At 37.0% G+C, this 27517-nt stretch overlaps 1 protein-coding gene across 1 annotated transcript in view; it reads right to left on the bottom strand.

Annotated features, from left to right (window-relative positions):
* Positions 1-27517, bottom strand: part of SBF2 (SET binding factor 2) — a 510367-nt gene that overhangs the window by 48392 nt on the left and 434458 nt on the right. The window contains exons 27-31 of the mRNA XM_006885420.1: positions 19722-19918; positions 17396-17536; positions 9461-9645; positions 3048-3224; positions 583-684 (exon numbers count right to left, since the gene is read on the bottom strand). Coding sequence (XP_006885482.1) covers positions 583-684; positions 3048-3224; positions 9461-9645; positions 17396-17536; positions 19722-19918 — 802 coding nt within the window. The remainder of the gene's footprint in view (positions 1-582; positions 685-3047; positions 3225-9460; positions 9646-17395; positions 17537-19721; positions 19919-27517) is intronic.

The following is a 27517-nucleotide window of genomic DNA, read 5'->3' as shown; positions in this document are numbered from 1 at the left end:
GCAAACTGTCTAGTAAAAAAGGAGATTTCACTCTGGCTGCAGCTTTATTTTAAGGACTCAAGATTTAAATTAAAAAACTGGCATGTTTGTTGACCTTCTCATAGGTTAAAAAAATAACCCTTGAGATTATTTATTATAACCCTACATCTATCTATGATAGGGTTATAAACAACTCTATATCTATTCCATTTTCCCCCAGCTATATATTAATAACAATGTAGTTTTTACTCGTTTTTCTTTTTTACATTAGAATGAGTAAAGAAGTGACTTAGAGAAATGACTGACAAAACCCAGAAAGGGTGGCCCATATTGCACACAACTGGACAAGTGGTCTATCTGAATGATCATATGGAGCATCTGTGGGTGTGGGAGCCTGGTTCCCTGAGCCAGAACTCCAGACTATGTAGAGACTGATGGCCCTTGGCTTCCTGATGGGTACAATACCAGGTGGTTTTCAATGCAGGGCTTTTTCTTCCATAAAGACAATAGTCATTATACAGAGAATCATCTGCAGAATTTAATAACAAATAAATTGAAAGGCAAGCATAAATCAAACATATGAAAATATGTTTTCATATTTACTTGTGCAGTGATGTCCCAACCTTCTTCCAAACAGACCAAAACAGAGGAACCATTCTCAAGTACTTCTGATACAACCACAGCCAGCTGCATTATCTTGTGAAGCTAAGAGATAGGAAAGGAGGCCACAATTAGACCAAATGCTTTCTGAGCACAAAGGGGAGACAGACTTTCTATGAACTTTAGAGATGAGAGTAAGGATTAATGCATTTGGCAAAAGTAGCACATAGTGTTTTAAATATATAAAGCTCTTTTATAAAATCAAGATTAAACAATACACACGTAAAAGGGAGATTCTTTTAAAAACATGCTCGGATGACACATTCTGAAACCAGCTGGCCTTTCAAGATTTCCCAAACACAGAAAGAGAATTCTATTTTTATAGAATAGAAAAGAAGAGATATGTGCAGACCTCTCAAGATAGTTATTGGACTTAGAAATGATTGGTTTTCTCGAGTGCAGTAAATTCTATTTCAGATATTGCCAATATTTCTGGAATTAGATAGTAATGATAGTTGCATAGCTTAGTGAAGATACTAAAAACACTCCACTGGATGAATTTAATGGTGAGTTATCACTCAAGAGAAAAAAGATACTTCTGATTATAGCATATAACAAAATGGGGAAAACCCCTTATAGTTATCCTCTGCTTTATAAGCCAAGTTAACTGAGTCAAAGTCCCTCAGGAACAATTAGGATGTGTGCACAGCACATAGATTTAAAAAGAAATGTGTAACATTTTAGTTTAAAAATATTTTAAGTATCACAAGACATAATTCATAATATGAATCCAACTCTAATAAAAAAATGCAAGCATATTTTAAACAAAAGTAGGTTATTTCAAACACAGGGATAAGATGCATGTCCTATGTACCAATGGAAAGTGCTTCACTTATTGTGCTTCTATCACAACTAACACCAGGCCTGAAATGTCTTGGGCTCAGCATTTACTCTAGGAGCTAACTTTTAAAATGCCAATGTCCCAAATGAGGCTATACAGACATGAAATTTTATTGCAGTGAAATACACACAACAAAACATATGCCATTGTAAGCATTTGTACATATATAATTCAGTGACTCTTATAACAATTATTGAGTAACCATTCTCAAAATCCATTTCCACACTGCTCTATCAACTAGTAACACAAACTCAATGACCCTTTAACAAAAATTTTTCCTGTCCTTTCCTTCCCTTCCCTGGTAATGACTAATAATTTTTGGTTTCTAGATATTTGCTTATTTTATGTGACTAAAACCATACAGTACTTATCCTTTTGCTCTTATTATCTTCATCAGTATGTTGTCAATGTTTATTCAGGTAGCAGTACTCAGGACTTTATTTCTCTTTATGGCTGAGTAGATTCCTTTTGTTTATATGTACCATATTTGTGAGGTAGTCTTCTGACTAAAGAGTCAGTCATTAAATAGATCCTGGTAAGGACCAACTTTTGTTCAGGAAACAGGGCACAGCAAATGGCAGGAACACAGACAGAGAGGTTGGGTAGAAGGCCTCACAGGCTGGGGATGGCAGACAATATTGTACATATAGCTATTTCCTGGTAATAAAGTTCTTTGCTAACAGTCACTACTCTGGGTTCTCACAGTATTTCCTGGGTTTCCCGTCAGTCCACTGTGTTGTGAGGGAAAAATTCTTTCTCTTCCTAAAGAGCTGAAGAGCAAGTAAGCCTGGAGGTGGACAGAGGAGCTGAGAACTGCTGCACGGGAGGAAGAAACGAGGAGCATCCCACCAGGTGCCTAAAGCCAGCCCTTTGGTGCACTGGGAAAAACGAGTGCGTATGTGCTGGCACACAGAGTTCTCCAACAGCTGTCAACAAAAGTTCAGTTAGAAACATCTCAAATGTGATTTAGTTGAAGAAAGGGATATATGGTTTCCCCCAAACCTTGGGCAGTTTCTGGCGCAAAGACTGTGTGCCTTTGATGTCTGGTTTGAGGGTGAACCTACGATCTAGAGACGTGGAACAAGCAGGGTCAAATGAAAGGTGAAAACGTAGAAGGGAAAGGCTCTTGAAGTTACACAGAAAATACAACTGTCCTGCATTCTCACTATGCTGACATAAATATTGGCTTATTGAATTTGTTGTATAGCCACATGTTCTGGTCTGAAAAACAATGTACATGAATTTTGTAAATAACCAGTATAAAATGAAAAAAAGTTTCCTATATAAAAGTATTTATCTCTTCTTTAACATTCTATTGAGCACAAGCTTTTAAAAATACACAAATTAAAAAAAAACACACAGATAAGAACCAAGGGATCAAGAATTTTACTTTCTCATCTATTTCATTATGTCTTCCTAGAAATGAAAGACCTTTAGAGAGGGCATATGACAAAGGGAAAATGTGGGGTAGCAGAAGGATGGAATATGTTTTCTCAAACATCACTTCTGCTTGTCCACTTGGGCCTCTCCTTCTTTGAGTTAGAAGACAAGTTCCTTCAGACATTACCTGTGGAAACCACTCGGAGTCTCCCAGGGCTTTCAGGAAGGTCACTTCTGAGTCAGTAGGGATGGTGCTTGGGATACAAGCCCGCATTAGTTTTTTAAAGCTGGCTTTCACTTGTCGGATGTCATGAAATTCAACAGGAACAAACTCACAATTTAAAGCAAACTCTAACTTGAAGCTCTGTGAATAAAGAAGCAGAGAGTTAGGCAGATGCAGTGCTATGGCTAAAAGAGCAATGTTTCTAACAGGGCACTGTTTAAGGCCAGACATTAGGTGAGGTCAAAGAGTTGCAGTGACTGCAGTGGATAAAGTCAAGCTTCTGTGTCTACTGCAGGTCAGTACTACTGGAAACAGCTAGTAAGATTCTGAGGTTTAAAATGGCAGGTCTACTCCTTTCTAGAGGGAGATTATTTAGCTTAAAAATACCGTCACTTTCACTTGGCCAAGGTGGCCCACATCAGGTCCTTGTGGCAGACAGGACTGACAGGCCCCAGCTCCCAGCTGGAAACAAAGGAGGACGCTTCAACGATTTAGATCCTCCCAGAAGAGCCGTGGATAAGCATTAACATTACTGGTAAGTATATTCATTTTCTCCTGGACACAGAGCCTACTAATTGGTCCTAAAAGCCTTCTGAGGTCCCAACTCTTCTCACTATCTCTTAGTTGTTGGAATGGACGGAAAACCTCATAAGCAGTTCCTTACTTCACCTCTACCTTGCATGTGAACTTCCGAGTTGTAAAAAAGCCCAGTGGTAGATGGAATTTGCTCCAGGACTTAAGAAGCATAAATGACATAGCTGAGCCTCTACATCTTGTGGTTCCTAACCTGTACACTATAATAGAAAAAGTGCTAGTCTATAGGCCTTTTATTGTAAGAACCACCTTCCCTCTGTAACTTGATTTGTGCCACTACTAGAACCTCTACTCAGAATATTATTGCTTGTTAATTTTTGACTCATGTATTTTTAACTTCTTAGTTAAATTTGTGTCTTCTGGGTTGCAACACCTCCATGATACATCTTCAAGGATATGAACATGTACGGCTAAGCACAACTGATAACAGTGCATCTAAATTCCAAAATCAATCTCCATAATAGTCTAGTGTTTCCTACTGCCAAAGGGGTCCTTTAGAGTAGTGAGAGAACATCTTCACCCTGAAACCCACAGCATCCCTTTTCAGCAGGAAGTAGCTAAGAGAATATGCCATCCCCCTTTCCTTATGAATAAGGGTGAAGTCTCTCTCAGGGAGGAGTGATAGGGAATGGCAAAAGACACACTGACAAAGAAGATTAATCAGAACTGGCTTTGACAAGCACTGTGGCAATTGGATAATTAAAACAGACATTTGGGGGGGGAGAAGAACGAACTGGGGAGGAGGGTAGAGAAAACAGTGCAACAATGAATGAATGAGAACCCAAAATCTCTGTATATGTTCATTAAAACGAATAAAATTTAGTAATAATTAAAAAAAAATACCGTCACTTTGAAAACATGAAGAGACTACTGGTGGGCTGCAACTTGATGGAGTTTATAACACCAAATGTAAGCCAATTATAAGAATGTGAACTTAAATACAACCTTTATAAAAATGACAAAGGACTTTTGGTAGTACAGTGGTGAAAAAACATTAAAAAAATAATTTTTTCACTGTCTCAAGACTAAAAACATTGGGCTTATGCTGATGAAGTCAGTAATTAAGAGTGAAAAATTTTAAAAAAAGAGTGAAAAATTAAAGGTTTTGTTGATTCTTGATGTTGAGGCAATTTTTTGACATAAGGTAAAACATATATCAACCTGTATTTTACTTGAATATTTTTATCACATGTCTAATCCAATGGAATTAATTTTGTGTGAGACATTGGCTGATGCATTTGCAAATTAAGATCATAAAATGTCCTGCTGGTGTATTTTTATTTTATAATCTGGTTCTTTCAAAGCATTATGAATAAATCTTCTCAAATTCCTTTCCACATTTTGCATATTCTTCCTAAACCCCTCCATTGGAGTGAAAATTCTGGCAAGGGTTTATATGTAAGCATGTGTGTGTATGTGTGTAGTCTGTTTAATATTTTGTTAGTTTATTGATTATTCAACTGTCTATTAAAGTTTTAAAAGAAAAAGCAAAATATCCCAGGTTTTTATTTTTTAAGAACATTTCTAATATGTATCAGGAAGCAAAAATGTTAACATTCTTTGTCTTAGTAATTCCACTTATAAGAATATACTATAAAAAAAGGAATATATTATAAAGAAATGGAAATATGAGAAAACATGAATGAATAATAACTGGGGCACTATGTGTTTAATAATGTGACTATGTTTTTACATACAGAATTTCAATAAATAAAACTAAACAGCAATATGACATAGTATATGGTGAGTGAAATAACGAGAACTATAATTCTCAGGACAAGATTCAGAGCCATTGTTCATCCGGTGGCTATGAGTTGTAATCAATGTGACAGTAAACAACAACAACACTGTAAAACAAGGGAGCGCTGATGGCTTAGGGGTAAGGAGTTGTGCTGTGAACCCAAAGGTAGGCAGTTCACATATACAAACTGCTTCATGGGAGAAAAATGGGCAGCCTCCTCCTGTTCAATTTACTGCTTATGAAAACCCACTGGAGGGTTAGTCATGAGTTCCTGGGCTCCAACTGCATAGTACATAACACCACACCACCATCATATAACAATGCAGCTCTGGATAGGACGTTGTTTTGCCAAAAGTAGAGTATTCAAATCCACCAGCTGCTCCAAGGGAGAAGGACGAGCAATCTCCTACTGTGCTATTTACAGCCTATGAAAATCTACTAGAGGGTAAATGGAGTTATTTCTGACTTGACGGCAACGAATGAATTTATTATACAACATAGAAGCAAAATATGATACTTCTGTAAAGGAACTTAGCAGTATATATGAATTCCTATTAGTGGTTTTTTAAAAAAACAATCTTATAATAAATAAAACATATCTTACTTTTCAGAAAAATTATATTATCTTCCATTTTCTAACTACACAGAACTAAGAATACTTATCTTTTAAACCAAAAAATTATCAACTTTAGTATTGAAAACACTATAGTCCACAAGGAATTTGCTAATATTAATAAAAACACTGAAGTATGTGAATTAAAAAAAATTAACAAACCCAAAATACTCGTTGTTATTGAGTTGATCCCAACTGATAGTGACTCCATGCAACAGAGCAGCGCTTAGGGTTTCCTAGGTTGTGAACTGAATGGAAGCTGATTGCCACATCTGCCACCCGCCCCCCCCCCCACTCTGGATAGCCACTAAGTGCTTAACCACTGTGTACAGTGCTCCTTAAGATGGTAAATAAGCACAAATAAGAGCATATTTTCAGATAAGTTACTTCTCCCCGCCGCCCCACAACTTGCTTGCATTTTTGGTTAGCACTGCAGCACTCTACAGACCACACCACCACAGCTCCTTACACTTGCTTGTATTTTTATGTTTCCTTTGTTAAGAGAAAAAGCTATGCGGCTGCCACTAGACAGCAATATACTAGCAGTGGTACATAGTACACACTAGGCAGACACATGCTAGACACAAATGAATTAATAAAAACAACTCTTTGACTGAATATGTAAAACTGCACTCATTGTACCTGGATGGAAGGATTATATTTTCTAAATATAATCATTTACAAACTAGAAAAGAAAAGAAGGAAGAAAAGGAACAAATAGGTAGGACAGAGAGATGGGAAGGAAGAGGGTTAGGAAGAGTTCCGGGGGGGTGGTTCTGTCCTGCTTGCTCATACAGACACGCTGAGGACTAAAGTGCAGAGGGGAGCATACAGGAGACAAGCTGCAGGGAGTGATGAAGATGCTAAGTGGTGTGATGATGTGTGGAAAGTCTGTGCTTTAGTAAAGATGCTGGTGCCAAGGTGGCCCTATGCAGGGAGCTCTGGACTGCTGTTGAAAAGTGTCACAATTACTGGCAGGGCTGTCCCCGTGGGCCTGTTAAAATGTTCCTGCCAGAGCATACTATAGCCCCAAACCACTGCCTGGCCTCCCTGCTTACAGGCTACAGGCACTGAAGAGGGTTGCACAGTGGGGGACAGGGTAGGGTGGGAAGAAAAGTGCCACATTTACTATATGACAAATTTATCTGTGTATGAAATATGCATGCAGATTTAAAAGCTGACTGACTTTTAGGTTAAAAGTTGCTGGTTCAGTACTTGCAGCAGCAGAGGCAGTGGGAGCAGATCTGGCAAAAGCCAGTCAGTTACAGAGATGACTCAGTTGGTGGCATCACATGGGCGGAGCATGTGGGATCCTGCTGGGGAGGCCGAGGAACCAGAGCACCCTGCTCACAGCTCTGCTCCTTAATTCAGTAAGAGGTCTGTCTGGATTGTCCAGTGCTGACCAGAGAGCTAGTATAAACTTTGTGGAGACTTCTGAATTAACAAATATTTTCATTTCTTACATCACTCTTTGTCAATCTGCTGCACTGAGGTAATCAGGGTTTGCTGTGATGCTGGACCTTGTGCCATTCGGGTGTCAAATGCCATAAGGGTTTCCCAATGTGGACAGTGTTTGGTGGAGCTCCCAGTTGTAAAATAGGTTTAGAAGCAGGAGTGGCATCCACTTTCTAAACCACATACCTATGGAAACTCTATGAACTTGGAGAAATGACGATAGTTATAGAAAGGCATTAGGTCTTTTGTTCATAGAGTTGCTATGAGTCGTGCTCGACTTGATGGCAATCAACAAAAATAAGATAAAACTTGTCAACAGTAATGTAATTTATTTTGTAATCTGTGAACTGTGAAAACATGAAATCCTAGGAATTATTACTGCTTTTGGAGGCAGAGTCTATCTTTACAACTTCTGGACCTCAGCATAGTAAAGAAAGCTCTTTAGCATAATAATTTAACACTGAGAATAAGTTGATGATTATAATCTAAGAGTTAATTTTCTGACTCTCAGGATACAGACATGTGTCTCTGCATAAACAATCTTGCAATGCTTTAAAAGATGTTGCTTAGAGTACAGTCCTAGGCTTCTCTTGCTTGTATATGCAACACTACAGTCTCTTTCTACAACTTTCTATCTTCTCTTTCTAGAACACAGTTATAAGAACAACCTGTTATTTTACCATGGGCATAGACTCCTGTGGAAACTATCCTGTGGATCAAGAGAGTAAAAAAAGGACCTGAATAAGCTTTTTAGTGTTTATTTCCACTTCCTAATACCCCCAAAAGCTAATGCTGACTTTTAGAGCCATGAGTAAATCAGCTCATTTCTGTAGAATTGATTTCAACTTCCAGTGACCTCATGTTTGTCAGAATGAAACTGTGCTATATAGAGTTTTTAATGGCTGACTTTTCAGAAATCAACTCATAGGTCTTTCATCCAAAGTACTATGAAGAAGTCTTTTCATGGCTACATATGCATGTATGCATATATGTGTTCTTATTACGTGCTGTGGAGTCACAATCAATTCATAACTTAGCCTTCAGTGAGTTTTCAGAGGTTGTAAATCACATGGGAGGAGACTGTTCTCTTTCTCCCATGTAGCAGCTGGTGAATTTGAACTGCCTGCCTTTGGGTTGGAAGTGCAACTCCTTACCACTAGGGCCAACAGAGCTCCCTAGGATGTATATTCATGTTTCTATATATCCATGTACACAATATACAAAGGAATAGCCAAGCACAATCAATAAGAGTGCATCTGAATTCCAAAATCAATCTCCATAATAGTGTATGTGTTTCCTACTGCCAAAGGGGCCCTTTAGAGTAGTGAGAGAAGATCTTCACCCTGAAACCCACAGCGTCCCTTTTCAGCAGGAAGTAGCTAAGAGAATACGCCGTCCCCTTTTCCTTATGACTCAGGGTGAAGTCTCTCTCAGGGAGGAGTGATAGGGAATGGCAAAGGATACACTGACAAAGAAGATTAATCAGAACTGGCTTTGACAAGCACTGTGGCATTTGGACAAGAACAAACTGGGAGGAGGGTAGAGAGAATAGTGCAACAATGAATGAGTGGAAGCCCAAAATCTCTGTAAATGTTTATGAAAATTAATAAAATATAATTATAGAAAAAAAAAACAAAAAAAAAACCAAAGGAATAGCTTAAAAGTTTTAAGGTTGATATTAACTCTGAAGAATTCAAGCTACAGAAATTACTGTTTTTGTGTACTGTCAAGTCAGAACCGACCCGTAGGTGACCCTCCAGCAGGTTTCAGAGGCAGTTAATTGCACGGGACAAGATTGCCCATCCTTCTCCTAGAGCAGCTGGTGGCCTCGAACCGTGTACCTTCGGGATTGCAGTTCTCCTTCCTGCCACTAGGCCACAGAAATGACTAGGAACAGGAATTTTGTGCATAATTTTTATAAGTTGCTTTAATGAGTCTATACAATTTCCAAGTGAGAGACAAAAAGAATCTTACCCTTAGTTGTGACTTTTCACCAAATATGTAAAGGACAGCTTGGCGTTTCAAGAGCTGGTTCTGTAGGTAAGTGCTGTTACTGAAGGAGGTTGGATGATCCTTGCCTGCCAGCCGGGCGCCAACATCAATGAAGGATGTTGGGGAGCTGATCAAGCGAGTGCTAGAACGGAGACTGGCCCATACACCTTCACAAAAATCAAAAGAGTTAGGTGAGAGGATCACTGTGAGAGATACTAAACACAGAGACAGAGGCATGCTTGGAAGGTAGATTTAGAGGGAAGAGCCTATGTTAATTAATCTAGTAATGATGGCTAACAGCAATTCATTTTCATTTTCTTTTATAACAGCTGAATATTATTCAAAGAGCATTTTAAAATCACACAGTCTTAGGCTTTGTAGAATTGAAGAAATCACCAAGTCAATGTTATTTTGATATATACTCTCATTTTTAAGCAAGTTCTAGAATTATAAATAAAAGAGTGCACTTGACAGAACAGTAACAACAAAAAGTGCAGGCAGGAGGCAATTAAAGATGTCTAGAGAGGATAAGCGGAACAAATATATGTCTTAGGGCTTCATGAAAGAAGGAACATTGGTCTGCTTTATTCAGTCAATTACATAAGAAATCTAGAATAAGAAACAAAATAGAAACTTTCTAAACCTTAAATCGGAGTCTGGCTTGAGATTAGTATTTGCATACCATACAACAAGGACACAATTCTAAATTGACAAAATAGTCTTTTTTCCTTAATCTCCATAAAAATAGTGAGAAGATATAAATTTGGTAATGGGGATTTTATGGAACCTTAGGAAGCTTTATTTAGAATGTAGAGTCAGAAGCAGATGTCTTTTAAGAGAGAGGCCAAGAAAAAAAAAAAAAGAGAGAGGCCAAGCTAAATTGCTAGAATAGATTGTTATGTTATCAGAAAAATAAAAAAATCCCTATATACAAGTGAGACTTTCAAATATTAAATGGCTAAATACAACGGTAAATACTACTTTGAAAATCTGAGATCTTTAGATGCTGGGAATATAGTACAATGCTGTAGCTTCCTTAAAATGGATTTTCTCTCAATTTGGAAAGGCTTTTTAATTTTTTACTACATGTTAAATCAAGCCATGTTTTTAGGTAATGCTAAACCACCATGATCATACCATATCTGTTTTTCTCCTTATTTTGTGGAAGATTAGTTCTAAGAAGAAGTTGTCTATATGATGTCTGCTTTACATGGAAGAATTTTTTTCTATTGATTTGCCTTAGGTTTTATGATAAGTGTTAATTTTTAAAAGCTTTTATAAATGGAATCACAGAGGAAATTCAGAATGTGAATGAGAATAACAGTAACTTGACAAACAAACTGGGAGAAAAAAAATCACTTGTAACATATACACTTTCATATGAAGATGGTTTAGAAAAAAGTGATACATCATGACAGTTAATTACAGTACCTTCATTATGGACTCTTCCCTTAGCTGAAGATTTGGGATTTGACTGAGTAAAACATTTATCTCTGTACCCAAGCACTGGTAGGTAAGATTAAGACAGAGGAGGAATGAAATGCATACAGCAGCAAACATTAGGGCAGATTAAGAGAAGAAATAGATTAATTTTTAAATTAAATTAACATAGAGAAAATATAAATATAATAAAGGTAGAAGAGTCAATTAACAAAATAAAAAGCGCAGTCACACATAGAAAAGGATGAGCTGAGTGCCTGTTAAATGAAATTTCAGCACCTGTTTATAAAAACTAAAAGCACAATGATATGGACAGCACAGCAGAGGGTGCCACTAAAAAATTATACCAAATGGGATAAGCTTTTGGCAATTTTAATTGAGTCAGAATCAAATTGAAACAACACAGCTAAGAAATTTGGGGAGTATAAATGCCAGGAATACATTGGTCCTAGTGTTGAAGGAGGCTGATTGGCAGTTGCTCTTTGAACAAGGTTATCTTACCAGGAAATAATGAAAGCTCTAGCAACCATTTGGAATAACTAAGGGCATGTTTTTGCAATACAGCATTAAGCATTGCCACACAATCTTCCTTCTTTTTTCAGTTTAAAACAACACACATTTTCCATAAGTATATTGTTATGAGAAGGAAAAATTCACAATCCTGTGACAATACGCAATACCGTTAATACTATAGCTTGTCATGATTGAAGTAATGACTTCTAAAATTTCTACTTGCACCAAAATGATAGGCAGTATTAGAGATGATGCTTTTGTAATTTGAGTAATATATATATATATATATTTTCTTTCTTCTCAACAGAAATAAAATGCTTTTCAACTATGGCAAAACCTAACTGGTAATAACAAAAGTGGCTAGCAATAAGTTACTGTCAGATCATTCTTGAGCAAAAGAAGTGCTCAAGTCAATTAAGGGAAACTAATTCAAGGGTCAGACTTCATTAGCAGTTTTATTAAATACAGGCTACAAAACTGCACATGATAGGATATAAAGGATAAAAGAAAAATCATTGGAAGTGACTTTTCACTGCTATGCTGGCAGGAAATAAAGGGGATTGATGACTTTAGGCCATCAGTAGACAAATTAAGTCGGAACGCTAAAGTCAAAAGAGCCACTGACAGCACACAGATAACACTACTGCAAGGCTAAAGAGAGGTCTAAGACAGCATAGCAAAAGCTTAAAACCTCTGTGCACTGGCTGTTTTCTTTCTGACAAAATTGTTTTCTCACTGGAATATGGAACACCAAGATGAGTATAGTGAATCTTCTGCAGTTGATTCTGAGATACTGTTCTCTGAACGTTACCCCTTTTCTCATGCTAGTCCCTCCGCCTGGAATGATTCAGACATTTCTTCACATAACAAACTTTGACTTATCTCTTGAGATCCAGGCATAATGTTAATTCCGACTCCTCAAATAGTCTTAGAATTCTATTTGAACTGAACTATTTTGTTTGTTCATTCTTTTACTCAAATTGATTGTGTTTGTTTTCAAGGGCAGAGATCAAATAATGTTTATATCTATCCTGACACATAGTCAAGAACCTGATATATGATTCAAATAAATAGTGTATTACTGTCTTTTTGCAAATCAAACATTCTGAGTTGTGGTGGGCCTCTACTATAGTTTCAGATCAATGAGGTAGTAAATAAAAAACATTTTCTCAAACAGAGGCTTATTGATGAAAAAAACTGCCAAATGTGTATCACTTAGCAGAACACAGCAATAAGAAAATACCAATGGGACCAGCAGAGGGCTTTGAGATTTGTAATTCTACCGGCAAGATGTGTTAACCAAAGGAATTGCACTACTGCATTGGTGCAGTGGAGGTGTCCTTAGCTTTTTTAAGTGACTCCTAGCCATAAGTATTTGTCCTGAGATTAGTCGACCTACTGTTACATAGTACTGTTAAATACTACATAATTTATTGATATGTAGTACTGAGTAGAAATCAACCCATAGCTGACCCTCCAATGGGTTTTCAGAGGCAGTTCATACAACAGGAGGAGATGGCCCATCTTTCTTCCAGATCTTAACAGACTGGTAAGTTACTTCACATTATTTAAAAAACCCTCAAAACAAAACCTAAACCAGAATTAAAAATCTGTGCACTGCATGTGTTACAGATAATACTGCTTCAAGAAACTTTTGTTTTAGCATATATACATTTTAAATTGTAACTTAGTACTACCTGGTCTGTGATATAAAATAAGTATGCATGTAAACCTTTAGGATAGAAAACATATTTCTTTCTGTGAGTTATGATCAAGAAAGTTTGAAAACTGTTGATCTAGACCTAAAAGGTATATACCATTTACCTTCCTGCCTTAGGTCAGTGAGGAGCAATCTGGCTTAAGTCAATCTAAATGAAAATATAAACTTCCCTCCCATTTCAAGAAGTATTACACCACCATCACAATAATGATGGCAGCTAACTTTAACTGACCTCCTACAATTGGACAGTTACTAGTAAGTTAAATGTTTTGGTGTGAAGAATTAATAACTGGAGTTAAAGAATGGGATTTGTGATTCTGGTCCCTAGATTAGGATACCAGAATAATAGGCAACAGGTTAAGAGAGCACATCTGTTTTAAGGAAGCATATTAAGTCTCCAGTATTTTTCAAATGAAAATATTTGGTTAGAGTGTCAGAAATAATGATTGTAGTAAAATATACATATATTCATACACACACACACACGAAGAACTGATTATAAACAAATTAAATCATTGTTAGATCTCAATCCAAAAAGGTAAATAAAGACTTCCAAGTACCTTTGAGACTAACAACAAAGAATTAGAAGGTAAGCAAAATTTATGTGCCTGAGGCCAATATAAAAGGAGAGACAAAATTGTAGTTGAAACAACTAGGTGTAAACTCTATGTACCTTAGGTATCAATATAAAAGGAGAGATACTTTTATAAGTAAATTTTATGTAACAGGTCATTTGGCCAAATGGAAGAAGAATAAACACTCCCAATAATGCCTATTAAGGCAAAATCCAACAATAAAGTGAGAGTGGGGCCTATGAGAGCTTCAACTAACAAGCCATCTGCTAGAAGTTTTACATTATTAAAAGTAGAGTGGAATATTATTGACATCACTTACTGACAATATAGACTTTTGGATGGTAAATAAAGCAATAAGGAGAACTAGAACCATGAACCAAGTCCTGATAAGAGGAAAGAGTTCTCAACACTAGAAATACCAGGAACCTTAGGAGAAAGCCACAGTGCCAACATATGGACCAACAAAAATCACTAAGAAATGATGAGAAGAAATTAGGTTTGGATCTTAATTTTTAAAACAAAGGAATTTTTAAAAAGTAATAAAAAGCTAAATAAGATGACTCAAGATGAATAAGAAACTTAGGAAATCCTAAAATTGAATAAACGGAAGAAAAGAAATAAGTATCCAAAGAGTCAATGTGATGGCCAAGATATGCAAAAGGGGAAAAAATTAAATGTTGATTCTATACTAAATTCTTTACTGGATTATTAATGGCCTATTTATTAGCACTCAGGAAAAACCACTAATTCCCGTAGTAACTTATGCCAAATAACCATATAATCTTTTGTAATGCAGTTAACAGGCTGACATATGAAATATGAATTACAAAGACTGGCAGAGATTTAAAATGTAAGCCAAGTGAGCATTTTATTAGGAGTGCTCATAACCAGTATAGTTTAACAGCTGGATATTTTAGGATGCAGAACAGGGCAAGGTTTGGATCTGTTGTTCACAAGTCATTGTTGACTCAATGGTACCTAGCAACAATAACAATCCTTCTTCAGAGAGGCTTCAATGATATACATGCTATAAGCTTTTCTCCTTGTCTCTGGCCTATTCATCATTTTCTTCAACAAATGTCATGAGAATGGTGATCAAATCTACAGATGGCAAGAGGCGTGGGAAAACAGTCAATACACTGATTGTTAGATTCCAAAGGCCTCCATCCAGAAATATGAAATTTTATAGGCATAGACATAGTATAGGTAGGCTAAAAAAATAATAAAAAAAAAAGGCCACATTCCAAGCCAGGACACTGTAAATAATAATGGAAAAGACTTAGGGATTTCCAATAATATTAAACTCCATATGGATGACTCTAGTGATGTGTTGTCCCCTATCTCATTTCATCGTTGCTGCATGAATACCGAGAGAGCTAAGCTCAATTCTGGAAAGAGGCCACAGAATGACAAGTATGGTGAGTAAAATGCAATCATTTGAACAGGGTATATTTAGTGTTAGTTAAAGAGCTGAACAGAAGAACAATTTTCAAATCAGGAGAGCTATAGTGGGAAATTAGATTTATTTGAAACTTAAAGAGGGAGAGTTAAGGCCAAGGCCTAAATGTTACATGGTCAGAGTTTTTAAGATGAGTATGATAAAGAATCTTTTGACCAACCCACCAACCCAACCCTATACCAGCTGCCATTTAGACAAGTCCAATGCTGGTGACTCCATATGTCAAAAAGTGGAAGTATGCCACAGAGTTTCCAAGGGTCTTACTTTTGGGTAGCTGTTTATCTTTTGAGGTGTTTGATTAGAAGTGTTCAAAATCTTGGTGAGCTTGAACTGTCAACCTTTCCGTTAGTAGTTCATTATTAAACTGTTTGTACCAGCCAGGGATAACTTCTAATAAATAGAGATGCTTGAAAATGCAGGGACTACTTGTGGGAAGAAATGAGCTTCCCATTACTGATGTTTGAGAGAGCCAAGAACACTCACTTGGTAGAACTTTCAAGGGGTTTAATCACAGCATAAGAGTGAGAAGCAAGAGAATGTTACAGTCAAGCTACCTAGTCTGGAAATATCCTCTGAGAAGACTAAGAATCTCATATATACTTCTACAGACAAAGTGGACCAACCTAATACGTACCCAGTTTACCAGTTTACATGTGCTCAGCCTTTCTCTATTATGTCATGCTATAGGTTGGAAGAAAAAAAGAGAAACCTGGATATCATTCTGTTTTAACCTCTGAACTGTCATTTCCAAGATCAGGAGTAAAAGAACAGACACAGGAGGCACAGCTTTTGTCTCCTTAGCTGTCTATACTTTTGTGATCAATCTTTCTAAGGTACAAATACAGAGCATCATGGCACCCTCCAGATATGCTCCTTTCACCTCCTGAAGCTCCATTTCCTAAATAACATGCCTCTGGAAACCCTATGAACTCTGATAAACGTCGATAGTTGTAGAGGGGCTTTAGGCCTTTTACTCCTATGAGTCGTGCTTGACACGAAGGCAATCAACAACCTCTTGAAGCTCCACAAACTCATTAATATGTAAGACATCAGCAATTATTAGACTTCTGATTCCATGAGGCTATAATCATCTGCCACTCTGCTAGTAAGAAATTTGATCATTCATTTGGAAAACAGTAATTAAGAAGAAGTTGAACCATAATTAGTGGATTTAAAGTACCCACTATCTAGAACATAGATAGTTTTCTGCTTTTAAGCTTAAACCAGTGCTCAGTTATAAAATCAATCTTACTAACCTCCTCGAGAAAAGCTATTGGATGGGTTTACATCCAAATGTCCTGGCACTACCTGCTTAAGCACAGTGGACATTCTTGACATCCTCCTTTCAGTCCCTAAAGTCAGCCAAAAAGAAGAAGAAAAACCATGTCGTTTGGGTTAACATTACTCAAATGACAAAAAGTTATCTTCATGTGTAGCATGTCTAATTGCTGCCAAACATTGTACTTTTTAAGTAGCCAAAGCTTTGTTAGAGATAACAAGGCAATGTTATTATTTCATCTGAGATAACACACATTTGCAAGATTATTGAGTTAGGTTTGGCAAATGCAATCAGAGAATTTAATGATACATGAAGCAAGGCATGCATGGTGTTACTTTACAAGAAAAGCCACTTTCTGCTTTTGTTGAGCTAATTCAAATAGCTGATTAAGCAAGGAGACCAACTTTTCAAGTCACATGCTCCTGTGTCTAACACATTAGGGTTACCTCTACATGAACCCATTGGGGTTCCATCACATGATAACTGAAACAGAATATTAGTACAAGTCTTAATGGCTTCTTCATCCAAATCTTGTGAAAACAAACTGTACTATAAATAGGCTGCAGAAATGTGAAAAATTTTAAGTTTATATTTCAGTGATATACATTTAATATACATGCTTAATGTAAACATTCAACTTATTATTTTCAAGTTTATGAAAAATAGATCTGAGTGGAAAAAATTCTGGTGATTGATTTTTGTTTCACACCTCCTCTCTTTCAATAACTATTTTAAACAGGAAATAATTAAAACTATTTATGAGATATTAAGTTGGTACCCCAATTTCTCAGAAAAAGGATCTAGAATTATAGCCTTGCCCATAAAACTTTAAGAGCTCATGCTGAAGGAACAGGGCAAACAATTAGAGGCTAACTCTAGGAAGAGCTCCAACCTTTCATAGCTGTCAAGAAGAGAAGTTATAAATTCTTACCTGGAGACAGAGCAAGTGCTGGCCTGACCGTAAGAGTGCTGTTGCCACTGAGTTTCTGATGGACAGAAACTGCACTCAGTAAGGCTTGCAAATACTTTTCTTGTTCTATATTACTGAAAGAATCTAAAGAGGAGGTAGGAGCTATAAAAGGAAAAGATATTGAATAAAACAGTGTCTCTATGTCAACAAAACAAATATGTATCTATAGTTCTGAGTTTTGTTTTTTTTTGTGCTTATTCTTTGCCTATACATTCTCCAAGTTACCACACCCCAAAACAGAAACCAGTCCCACTTTAATCTATTAAGTGGCTAATCCTATGATGGTGGTTTCACCACACCTACTTCTGGACTGCCTTACTATCTTTCAGAAAGAGCCAGGATCTAGAAAACCAGCCACAGGGCTGTCCTTCCAAGCACAGGTGTATAGGTTCTCATTATCTAAACAAAGGAAAATGAAGACTCAAGACAATGACGCCTTAACTTATTTCTCTACATCTTGTTCATGCTGATGTCTGAGACTAGAGGATGGAAGAGGTTCTCTTGGCATCCCAGAATGGCAAAGGTGAGAATTCTCCAATGCCAGTAGCTTTATTCCAATTCCACTACACTGGCCTAACGGGACAGACTTTTAAGGATTTGTTAAAGGGAGAGTGTAGGTAATGGGAAGATAGATAGGAACAATGATCTGGTGCTCCTATAGAAGGAATAAACAGTACAAACAGATGAAAACAACTATGCAACAATTTTAGGCCTGGAGTGCACATGGGTCTGGTTTGTATAAAGCAAAAGAAAAATCACTGAAATTAGTCCAAATATTTTAAAAAGTCTTTAGGATAGACTCATCAGGACAACAGATAAGAACATATTTTCTTATAACTAAACAGAAAACGAGTAATTAGGGTCGCTATGAGTCGCAGGCGACTCGAGGGCACATAACAACAACAACAACAACAACAACAACAACAATAACACTTTATCAACTCTAAGATGCTATCAAAGATATGATCATTGCTATTTAGGTGCTGAAAACCCCAAACTCTAATAATGTAATCATAACACAATTGTTTCTTATCATAACAATTATAAGACACATCCCAGTTAAAAAAATGGTAAAATATCTTTGAAATATAATATTTCATGCTGAAATGTAGAAAATATGTTAAATTTATATTAAATTAATAAATCAGAAATGAGTGAAGTAAGAGTTTAAAATTTTTTTAACCAAAATTAGTCAGTGATAGGCTTATCAATGCTCCTGAATTATTTGTTCCATTACATAATTTACCTATTCTTACCCTTTATTATCCCCACTATGTGTCTTGGAAAGATTCCTGAGTAGAAGAAATGGTTAAAAGGCAACTGCCTTTAAGTCCACCTAAACTGAGACTCTAAGTCCAGCTGACTCGTCAAAGCCACAATGGCCAACATTCAGGATGGAAATGGATAAAATTATTTACTCATTTAAAGAGATATCAAAGACAAGAGATACGATTCCACTTGCTGAAACTATGGAACTTTATTTATATAATTTCCAAAAAGGAAAGAATGCTATGAATTAGTGAGACCTCAAATATGGCACTACTAAAAATATTCCCAGAAAAAAAAGGAGAGCAGTATTTATGTTTACTTTCTAAAACGGAGATCACTTTTAACTCTCTATAAAAAGTTCTTCGCTTGAGAGCTCTTAAAGCAGCATCTTGGTGACAAGTTTGCTACATTGTTTTTTGTGACTTGTAGAAATGAGGCAGGATATTTAATATTATATGAGGACAGAACTGCTATTTGTTTCTGAAGCTCTTTAATATATTTATTTTCCAGAAGGTAAAAATTTTATATATTCTAGTTTTTATCTATAAAGATAGCCTAGTACCAAAACCTTTACTACATTAATTTTTACTAAAATCTAAATATAGAACCAACATATTAAATAAGATGTAAAATTCAAGGCTAAGCCCCACCTTGCTGAGTATGGTTCTTGTTTAAAATGTACATTTTATATATCCCCAAACATGAAACCCTCTCCTGTTGAGTTGGTTCAGACACCTTCCATCAGGGTTCTAAGGCAGTCATTTTTATGGGCAGAAACTGCCTATCTTTCTCCTAAGGAATGTTGGTAGATTCAAACTGCTGACCTTTTTGTTAAGCAGCCTGATTATGTACTGCACTATATATCACCAGGGCTCCTTATGTGTTCTAGATTTAAAGTCTAGCTAGATGTGACAGAAAGTTTAATGAAAGGGCCTATCTGGCATTCCTACATTTTAACTTATTCTTAGGAATATGCTGACATAAAAGAATATTGTTTGTGCTTCAGAGAGATGCTTACCTGCTTGAGGGGAGTTCTGCGATTTGAAAAGGCCAACTACTCCCTTCCCATGAAATCCTCCAGATCGAAGGAGCAGGGTGCTGCTTCTTGAGTTCTTCCAACATACAACAGGTAGACGATTGTGTCGATAGCAGCGGGCAACTCTTGGTAAACTACTATCTTGCACAGCTTGAGGTACGACTAGAAGGCCAGGATAACTTCAGAGACACAGAAAAGAAAAAGGGAAAGGTTTAGGAGTGGGGTTGGTTGATAGGAGGAAGACCAGACAAAGGAGAGAGAGAGAATATAAGAACATGAATATCATAATATTAATTTTCTAAGACTTAGAAATATTTTGGTTGAAGGGTAAGACATATATACCAAACACACAACATAGTGCCTACCTCTTCTCAGTTCTTTCGATGTTGAGCAATAAAAAGGTCTAGATGGTGAAAATAGCTAATTCATTAACTGATCTCCAATAGGTTTTTTTTTTTAATTTTTAAAGTAAACCCCTTTCAGCGATACTAAAGACTTTTGCTGAATAACTTAAACATAACCCACCAAAACCAAACTAAACCTACAGAATTGATTTCAACTCATAATAATGCACCAATGGGTTTTCAAGGCTGGAAATCTTTCCAGTAGGAGACTGCCCATCTTTTTACTGTCAAAAACTAGTGAATTTGAACTGCTGTCTTGTGGTATACTCCACTAGAGCTCTTAAATCTACTCTTAGGAGAGGAAATCATATTACACATAAAATTCTTAAAAAAATATCTTAGTTGAGCTGAATAACTTTTCTTGCCTTAAATTCTACTTTTTTGGTGTGAAATAAAGTTTATAATTCTTTTTAGATTTTTATAATTTTTAAATATACTTTATTATCATTAAGTTTTATTAATTTTAATGAAAGTTTACAGAGACTTTGAATTTCCATTCATTCACTGTTATACTTTTCTCCTACCCCTTCCCCCCAGTTCGCGCCTCCTTTTGAAAAGTAAAGTTCTTTCATTGGGATAGAATCCCTCTCCCCAAGTCCACTTCAATATGCAGCCTTCATTCTGGACTCCTGTCATGACAATAATACCTAATCATATATCCCTTTTAAACAGTTCTCTCCCTTATCTGTTTCAACGCAGTTTACATAATTTATCTCATCTTTTCTTAAGGTCTCCCCAACACTGGTGCCAGTCTCATTTTACAACAGTGGCACTATGCAGTATTTGTCCTTCTGTGACTGAGATATTTCACTCAGCATAATGTCCTCGACAGTCAAACATTTTGTATATTTCATGAGTTCCTTGTTTTTCAATGCAGCATAGTATTCCATTGTATGAATATACCACAGCTTCTCTATCCATTCATTTGTTGATGGGCACTTGGGTTGTTTACAACTCTTTGTTATTGTGAACAAAGCAGTAATAAACATGGTTGTGCATAAAATTTCTAAATTTAATGGACTAATTTCAACTTTATAAGAATCTTGAGTCAAACTCTCAACAGTCACATCACTAAAATTGCAATAGTGAATTCAAGACACCAATATTAGCTTCTCTGTGATAAGAGTAAAAGTCAAAACCACATGATCTTTGGAATGAGAACAGTCTAGATTTCTCTTGCTATTCAAAAAAGGAGTCTTACGGAGCTTTGGTGGCTTAGTTGAAAGAAGCTGCAGTGCAATCTCAGAGGTATGTGGTTCGAATCCACCAGATGCTCTGCTGAAGAAGGAAGGGCAATCTCATCCTGTATCAGTTGGATGTGATTGGGTGGTACATAAAAAGCAGGAGGGAAAGAGGTATTATGTACAACAGATCAGAAATGAAACACTGGTCCTCAGTGAGCCCATTGTTGCTGTTATGGTATCAAGCAACCTGTCTTGTTAATGGACTTCTGTTTTATCACTCTCACTTACGAAGCATGATAACCTTCAATTCTAAGGAGTATCCTGCTGCATGTCCTCCAAGAAAGATTTATTTGTTCTTCTGGCGGTCCACTTTATGTTCAATATTCTACCAACACTATAATTCATAGTGTTGCATTAATAAAAGTACAATGCAATAACTACATCAGTTCCTCTATGACCTTCCTTGATCCTTGTCTAGCTTTCAAGTGAATATTAGATGACTGAAAAATATCATGGTTGGGTAAGGCACACCTTCATTTTCTCCAATGACTTTTTTCCCTCATTTCTTCTTTTTTTTAATTAATAATTTTAATGAACATTTACACTCCAATGACTTTTAACACTTTAAAAAGTTGTGTATTTTTTACTCGAACAATGAGTTTATTATTGGTGGTTTCATTTAGTCAACTTAGAGATAGGAAGAAAGAATTTGAAACTAGAAAAAGAAGCAGAAATTTCTAAGTGATCTTTCTCAGACTGAATGTAGAAAGGGTATTAAAATTGAGTTGTCTATATTAATTTACTAGAAGTGGCATCCATTTCCTAAACAACTTACCTCTGGAAACTCGATGAACATTGAGAAATGACGATAGTTACAGAAAGTCTTCAGGTCTGTTGTTCATGGGGTCACTATGAATAGTGCTCGACTTGACAGCAATCAACAACAACAAATTAATGTACTAGATTTTTAGTGAAAATGATCTCGTTAATCTAAAATCTGTATTTCTTTTTTTAGATAACCCAAGTTTTACTGCCTTTTATTTACCATTTGCAAAGACTTTGTACTCTGTGACAAATTAATGTTTTCCAATTTGGTTATCAGTCAAGCTGGGCATACTTATATCCCCAAAGACAAAGAGATTCTTGCAGCTTCCAATGTCCTTACTAACATTTATTTTCTTTTGCAATTAAGTGTTCATGTTTATACAAATTCAGTCAATAGTTACACTAATAGAAACCACTGTTTGTGCCATTAAGTCTACTGCATCTTTTGATAGTATTTGGATATTCTGAAACATTTTAATTCTTGAAGTGATTTTCTATAATAATCTGGGCAAATCATCCTATCTATGGTTTGCCTTTTCTATTTACCAATCTGTTTCTGTAAAAGAAGCAGATGTGACATAGGGGTTACTGAGTCTGACTTCCATTTGCTTCATAAAGGGGAACTATCTCCATCCTTAGTACCAAGCAAATAGCTACCTGGTAAGATATGCCACCCCACACGCTCCTGCACCTATTTTTACCAATCACTGGGGCCACTGTTCATTGTTTACTCGTAAACTTTATTCACTGTTGTGGAGTTTGATAGGGAAATAGGTTGGGGGGTGGGGAGGCAAGGACTATCACATGATGCATATCCAGGTTTAGTCCATCACACAATGCAAATCCAGGTTTAATCTAGCAGCCTCAAGCCAGTTTAATAGCAAGATACAATTCCTCAACTAGTGAAAAGACATCTTCTCAGTCAAGTATTCAAAGTCTAGGTTTAGTTCAGCAGCACAAATGCAAGATGCCTGTGGTTTTCTCAATCATACAGTAAACTTTATCTCAGCGCAGTTACAAATCACCCTTTTCCTTCAACTATCCAGCAAGCAAAACTTTTAACTGTAACCTTTATATCCAGGGTTCTTCTGATTACACCTTCCACAGTCTCTTCACAAGAGTGCCATAGTCTATTCACAGCAGTGCCACACAATCTTTTCACCCTTTCTCCACTACTATCACCGTCACTTTTCACAGTGTGGAAAGTGCTCTCTTATATTGGCTCCATAGCTGTGGATGATTTGCAAGACCTATGTCTGCAGTTAAGGTAGCTGGAGACAATGCCCCAATGAGGGATAAAAGAATTGCTAGAAAAGTCAATTTTTAAGGGTTCAGACACTCCAGGTTTCACCTATTTATTTCCACACTGTACTAGGAGGAATGAAGGTGAAAAAGTAATACAAAATATCATTTAAATCATCCACAGAATACATTTTTGTTTTGTGTTTCAAAGATTAGTAGACATAAAGTAACAGAGTTGTTATTGTTGTTGTTGTGTGCCATCAAGTCACCTGCAACTCACAGTGACCCTACGTATAATAGCTCTGAACCTTGTTCTATCCTGACCCAAGTCTCACTGCCTCCAACACACCTAATCCTATTGCCCCAGTTATCATTTCCATTTATCTCATCGGGGTCTTCCTCCATTGTGCTGTCCCTCCACCCTGTCAAGCATGATGTCTTATTCCAAACCATGTGAGATTGAGCATCAAAATCCTTATCTCTGAGGAGCAGCTTGTTTTCACCTTTACAGGAGAGACCTGTTTGTTTTCTTGGTAGTCCATGGTATGTATGTTCAGTACTCTTCTCCAGCACCAAAACTCAAAAGGCATTGATTCTCCTGTCATCCTTAGTCACTGTCCAGCTCTCTGATGCATATAGCAAGTAATTGTGAAGATCATGGCCTTAATCAAACACACCTTAGTCTCTAGAATGACATCATTGCTCATTAGTGCTTTTGAGAGGCTCCAGACAGCACATTTACCTAATAAAATTTGTCTTTTTATTTCCTGACTGTTGGGGCCAAGAGTGTCGATTGTGGAAACAAGAAATCTGAAATTGTTAACAACCTCAAGCTCTTCTCTATTTATCATGATGCTGCCAATGATTCTTTCATGACTGAGAATCTTTGTCTTCTTGATGTAGAGCTTCAATCCCTATTGAAGACTACAGTCTTTGATCTCCTGCAGCAAATGCTTCAGGTCCTCCTCAGTTTTAGCAAGCAAGACTGTGTCATCTGCACAGTGCAGGCTGTTGTTGAGTTTTCCTCTAATCCTGATTCCACATTCTTCTTCATAAAGCCTCAGCCTCCCAAATGATCTGTATAAATCAAGTGCTCTGTGATTCCTATTCTTCTCAAGGATAGCCACAATTTGTTGTCATCAACACAGTCAAATGCCTTTTCATAGTCAATGAAACACAGACACTTCTTTGATATTCTTTGCTTTCAGCCAAGATCCATGTGACATTGGCTATAATGTGTCTAGTGTCACAGCCTCTTCTAAACCTGGCTTATCTTTCCAAATAGTTCTGGTGTTGATGCATTGTTCAGTCATTTTTGGATAATCTTCAGTAGGATTTTGTCTGCATGTGATATTGTTTGATAATTTCTACAGTATATCAGGTCACCGTTTTTTTTTTAATGAGAAAAAATATGCAACTTTTCCAGTCAATTGGCTAGGCAGTTGTCCTCCAAGATTTATTGGCACAATCTGGTGAGCATGTCCAGGGCAGCATTTATTTGCTGAAATATGTCAGTTAGTATTCTATCAATATCTGGGGCCTTGTTTTTTGCCAATCCCTTCAGATCAGCTTGAACTTCCTTCTTTATCCCCACTGCCTCTTGATCATATGTTGTTGCATGAAATTCTTCTGTGTCAGCCAATTCTCTTTTTATTAGTACAGTGACTCTGTGTACTCCTTATATCTTCTTTTAATGTTTCCTGGATCATGAAATATTCTGCTCATAGAATCCTCAATTATTTTAACTTGAGGCTTGAATTTGTTCTTAAGTTCCTTCAGTTTAAGAAATGCTGAGCATGTTCAGCCCTTTTGATTTTCTGACTCCAGCTCTTTGCATATTTCATTATAATACTTTGCTTTGTCTTGCCGAGCTGCACTTTGAAGTCTTTTGTTCAGCTACTTAAAATCTTGATTTCTTCTCTCTGCTTTGGCTTCTCTACCCTCCAGTTCAAGATTCAGAGTCTCTTCCAGTGTCCATCTTGGTCTCTTCCTCCTCTGACTTTATAGTACTGTATCTTTAAAACTTAGAAGCTCAGTAAGTTGGAAGACACATCGCTGCAAAGGCATACCAGAACCCAAAGCAAACCAGGCAAGGAAGCTACAGCAAAGTTACTCCCCACACCTCACATTCCTTAAAGGAATCCCTGTATCAAAAATGCCCTTGAACAGAGTCTCTACAGAATTTATTATTTTTATTATCTCATTTTAATTTTTTTTTTATACTGAAAGTGAGGAGGAGGAGGACTTGAAGCACTTCCTGCAGAAGATAAAAAAACTAGAGCCTTCAATATTGACAGCATCTCAATGTCAAGAAAATAAAAATTCTCACAACTGGCCTATAGGCAACATCATGAGAGATGGAGAAAAGATTTAAATAGTTAACAACTTCATCTTACTTGGATACACAATCAACACCCTTGGTACCAACAGTCAGGAAATGAGGAGACAAATATGCAGGGAAAGTATGCATCCAATGACCTCTACAAATTATTGAGGAACAATGATATAAATTTGAAGACTAAGGTGTCTGAGAGCTAGACAATGATTAAAGATCACAGAAGATCTTTACTCTGTTAGAGAAGAGCATGAATGTCCTCTGGACTGCCAAAAGAACAAATAGGTATGTCTCAGAGAAAATGTAGCCAGAATGCTCCTTGGAGGCAAAGATGGTGAAGCTTCTTCTCACACACATTGGACATGTTTCTAGGAGATTATTTGTTGTAGAGAGACATCAGGTTTGGGAAGGAGGAGGGTCAATGAAGGAGAGGAAGACTCTCAACAAAGCAGGCTGACACAGCGACTGTAGCAATGGGCTCAAGTGTCTGAGATTGTGAGGATCGCATAGGATAGGACAGGGTTCAGTAGCACCTAATAGCAACAAGTGGGAATATGATAGAATTCTCTTAAGTGAATTAAAATTAAACTGTAACTTTGTACCACCTCCTTTTTAAAGGCTTTCAGCGATTTGCCAAATAGAGAGCTAGCTCTCTGGCAGCTTTCAAAATCCCCCCAGTGTGGCCCTGACTATCACACTTAGGGAAATTGCTTACTATGCTGCATTTGGTACACCTCTGGCTTTCCTCATTGCTGAATCAAAATCCCATTTAATTGTTAAAACTTACCTACTCCCAAAAGTAATTTCTAAGGTTCTTTCTTGGGTTCACTCCTTAGGTGTCCACATGTTCAGCAGCCCAGTTTATGACTTATCCTGCTCTAAATGATGACACTGCGAGGTTCTTTAGAATAAAAAGACCTTTTGCAGACCAGCCCCATGTTGTTGTTATTGTTAGGTTCCATCGAGTCGCCTGTGACTCATAGTTACCCTATGTACAACAGCCCTAAACCCTGTTCTATGTCTTGCCAATCTTATTATCTCCGACACATCTATCCCCATTACCCCAGTGACTGAATCAATCCATCTCATCGAGGGTCATCCTCTCCTGCACTGTCCCTCCAACCTCTCAAGCATGAAGTCCTTCTCCAAGGACTAATCCCGCCTTGCAACATGTCCAAAGTATGTCAGACAAAGCTTCAGAATCCTTGCCTCCAAGGGGCAGCCTGGCTTCACCCTCTCCTGAACGGACTTGTTCGTTCTTCTAGCAGTCCATGGTATGTATATTCAATACTCTTCTCCAGTACCACAGCTCAAAGGCATCAACTCTCCTTCCATCATCCCTAGTCTAGCTCTCTGATGAATAGCAAGTAACTGCAAAGACCATGGCCTGTATCAGGCACACCTTAAGTCTCCAGACTGACACTGCTGCTCTTCAGTACTTTGGAGAGGTCTCTGACAGAAGACTTTCCCAATGCAATTCGTCTTTTAATTTCCTGGCTGCTGGTACCAAGAGTGTTGACTGTAGAGCCAAGCAAACTGAAGCTGTGAATGATCTCAATCTCTTCATTATCTATCATGATGAATATCAATCGGCGCAGTCATGAGAATCTTTGTTTTCTTTTTATTTAATTTTTTAAAATGGTATTATTTTTACATGTACTGGGATGACAAAGCAAAATATTACAATGAAATGTACAAGGAGTTGGAGTCGGAAAATCAAAAGGGCCGAACTCGCTCAGCATATCTTAAGCTCAAGGAACTGAAGACCAAATTCAAACCTCGAGTTGC

This window comes from Elephantulus edwardii, unplaced genomic scaffold, assembly GCF_000299155.1.
Source record: "Elephantulus edwardii isolate Elephantulus edwardi_28Jun2011 unplaced genomic scaffold, EleEdw1.0 scaffold00044, whole genome shotgun sequence".
NCBI lineage: Eukaryota > Metazoa > Chordata > Mammalia > Macroscelidea > Macroscelididae > Elephantulus > Elephantulus edwardii.
The sequence above is the reverse complement of the archived record's forward strand: the minus strand, read 5'-3'. Positions and strand labels throughout refer to the sequence as shown.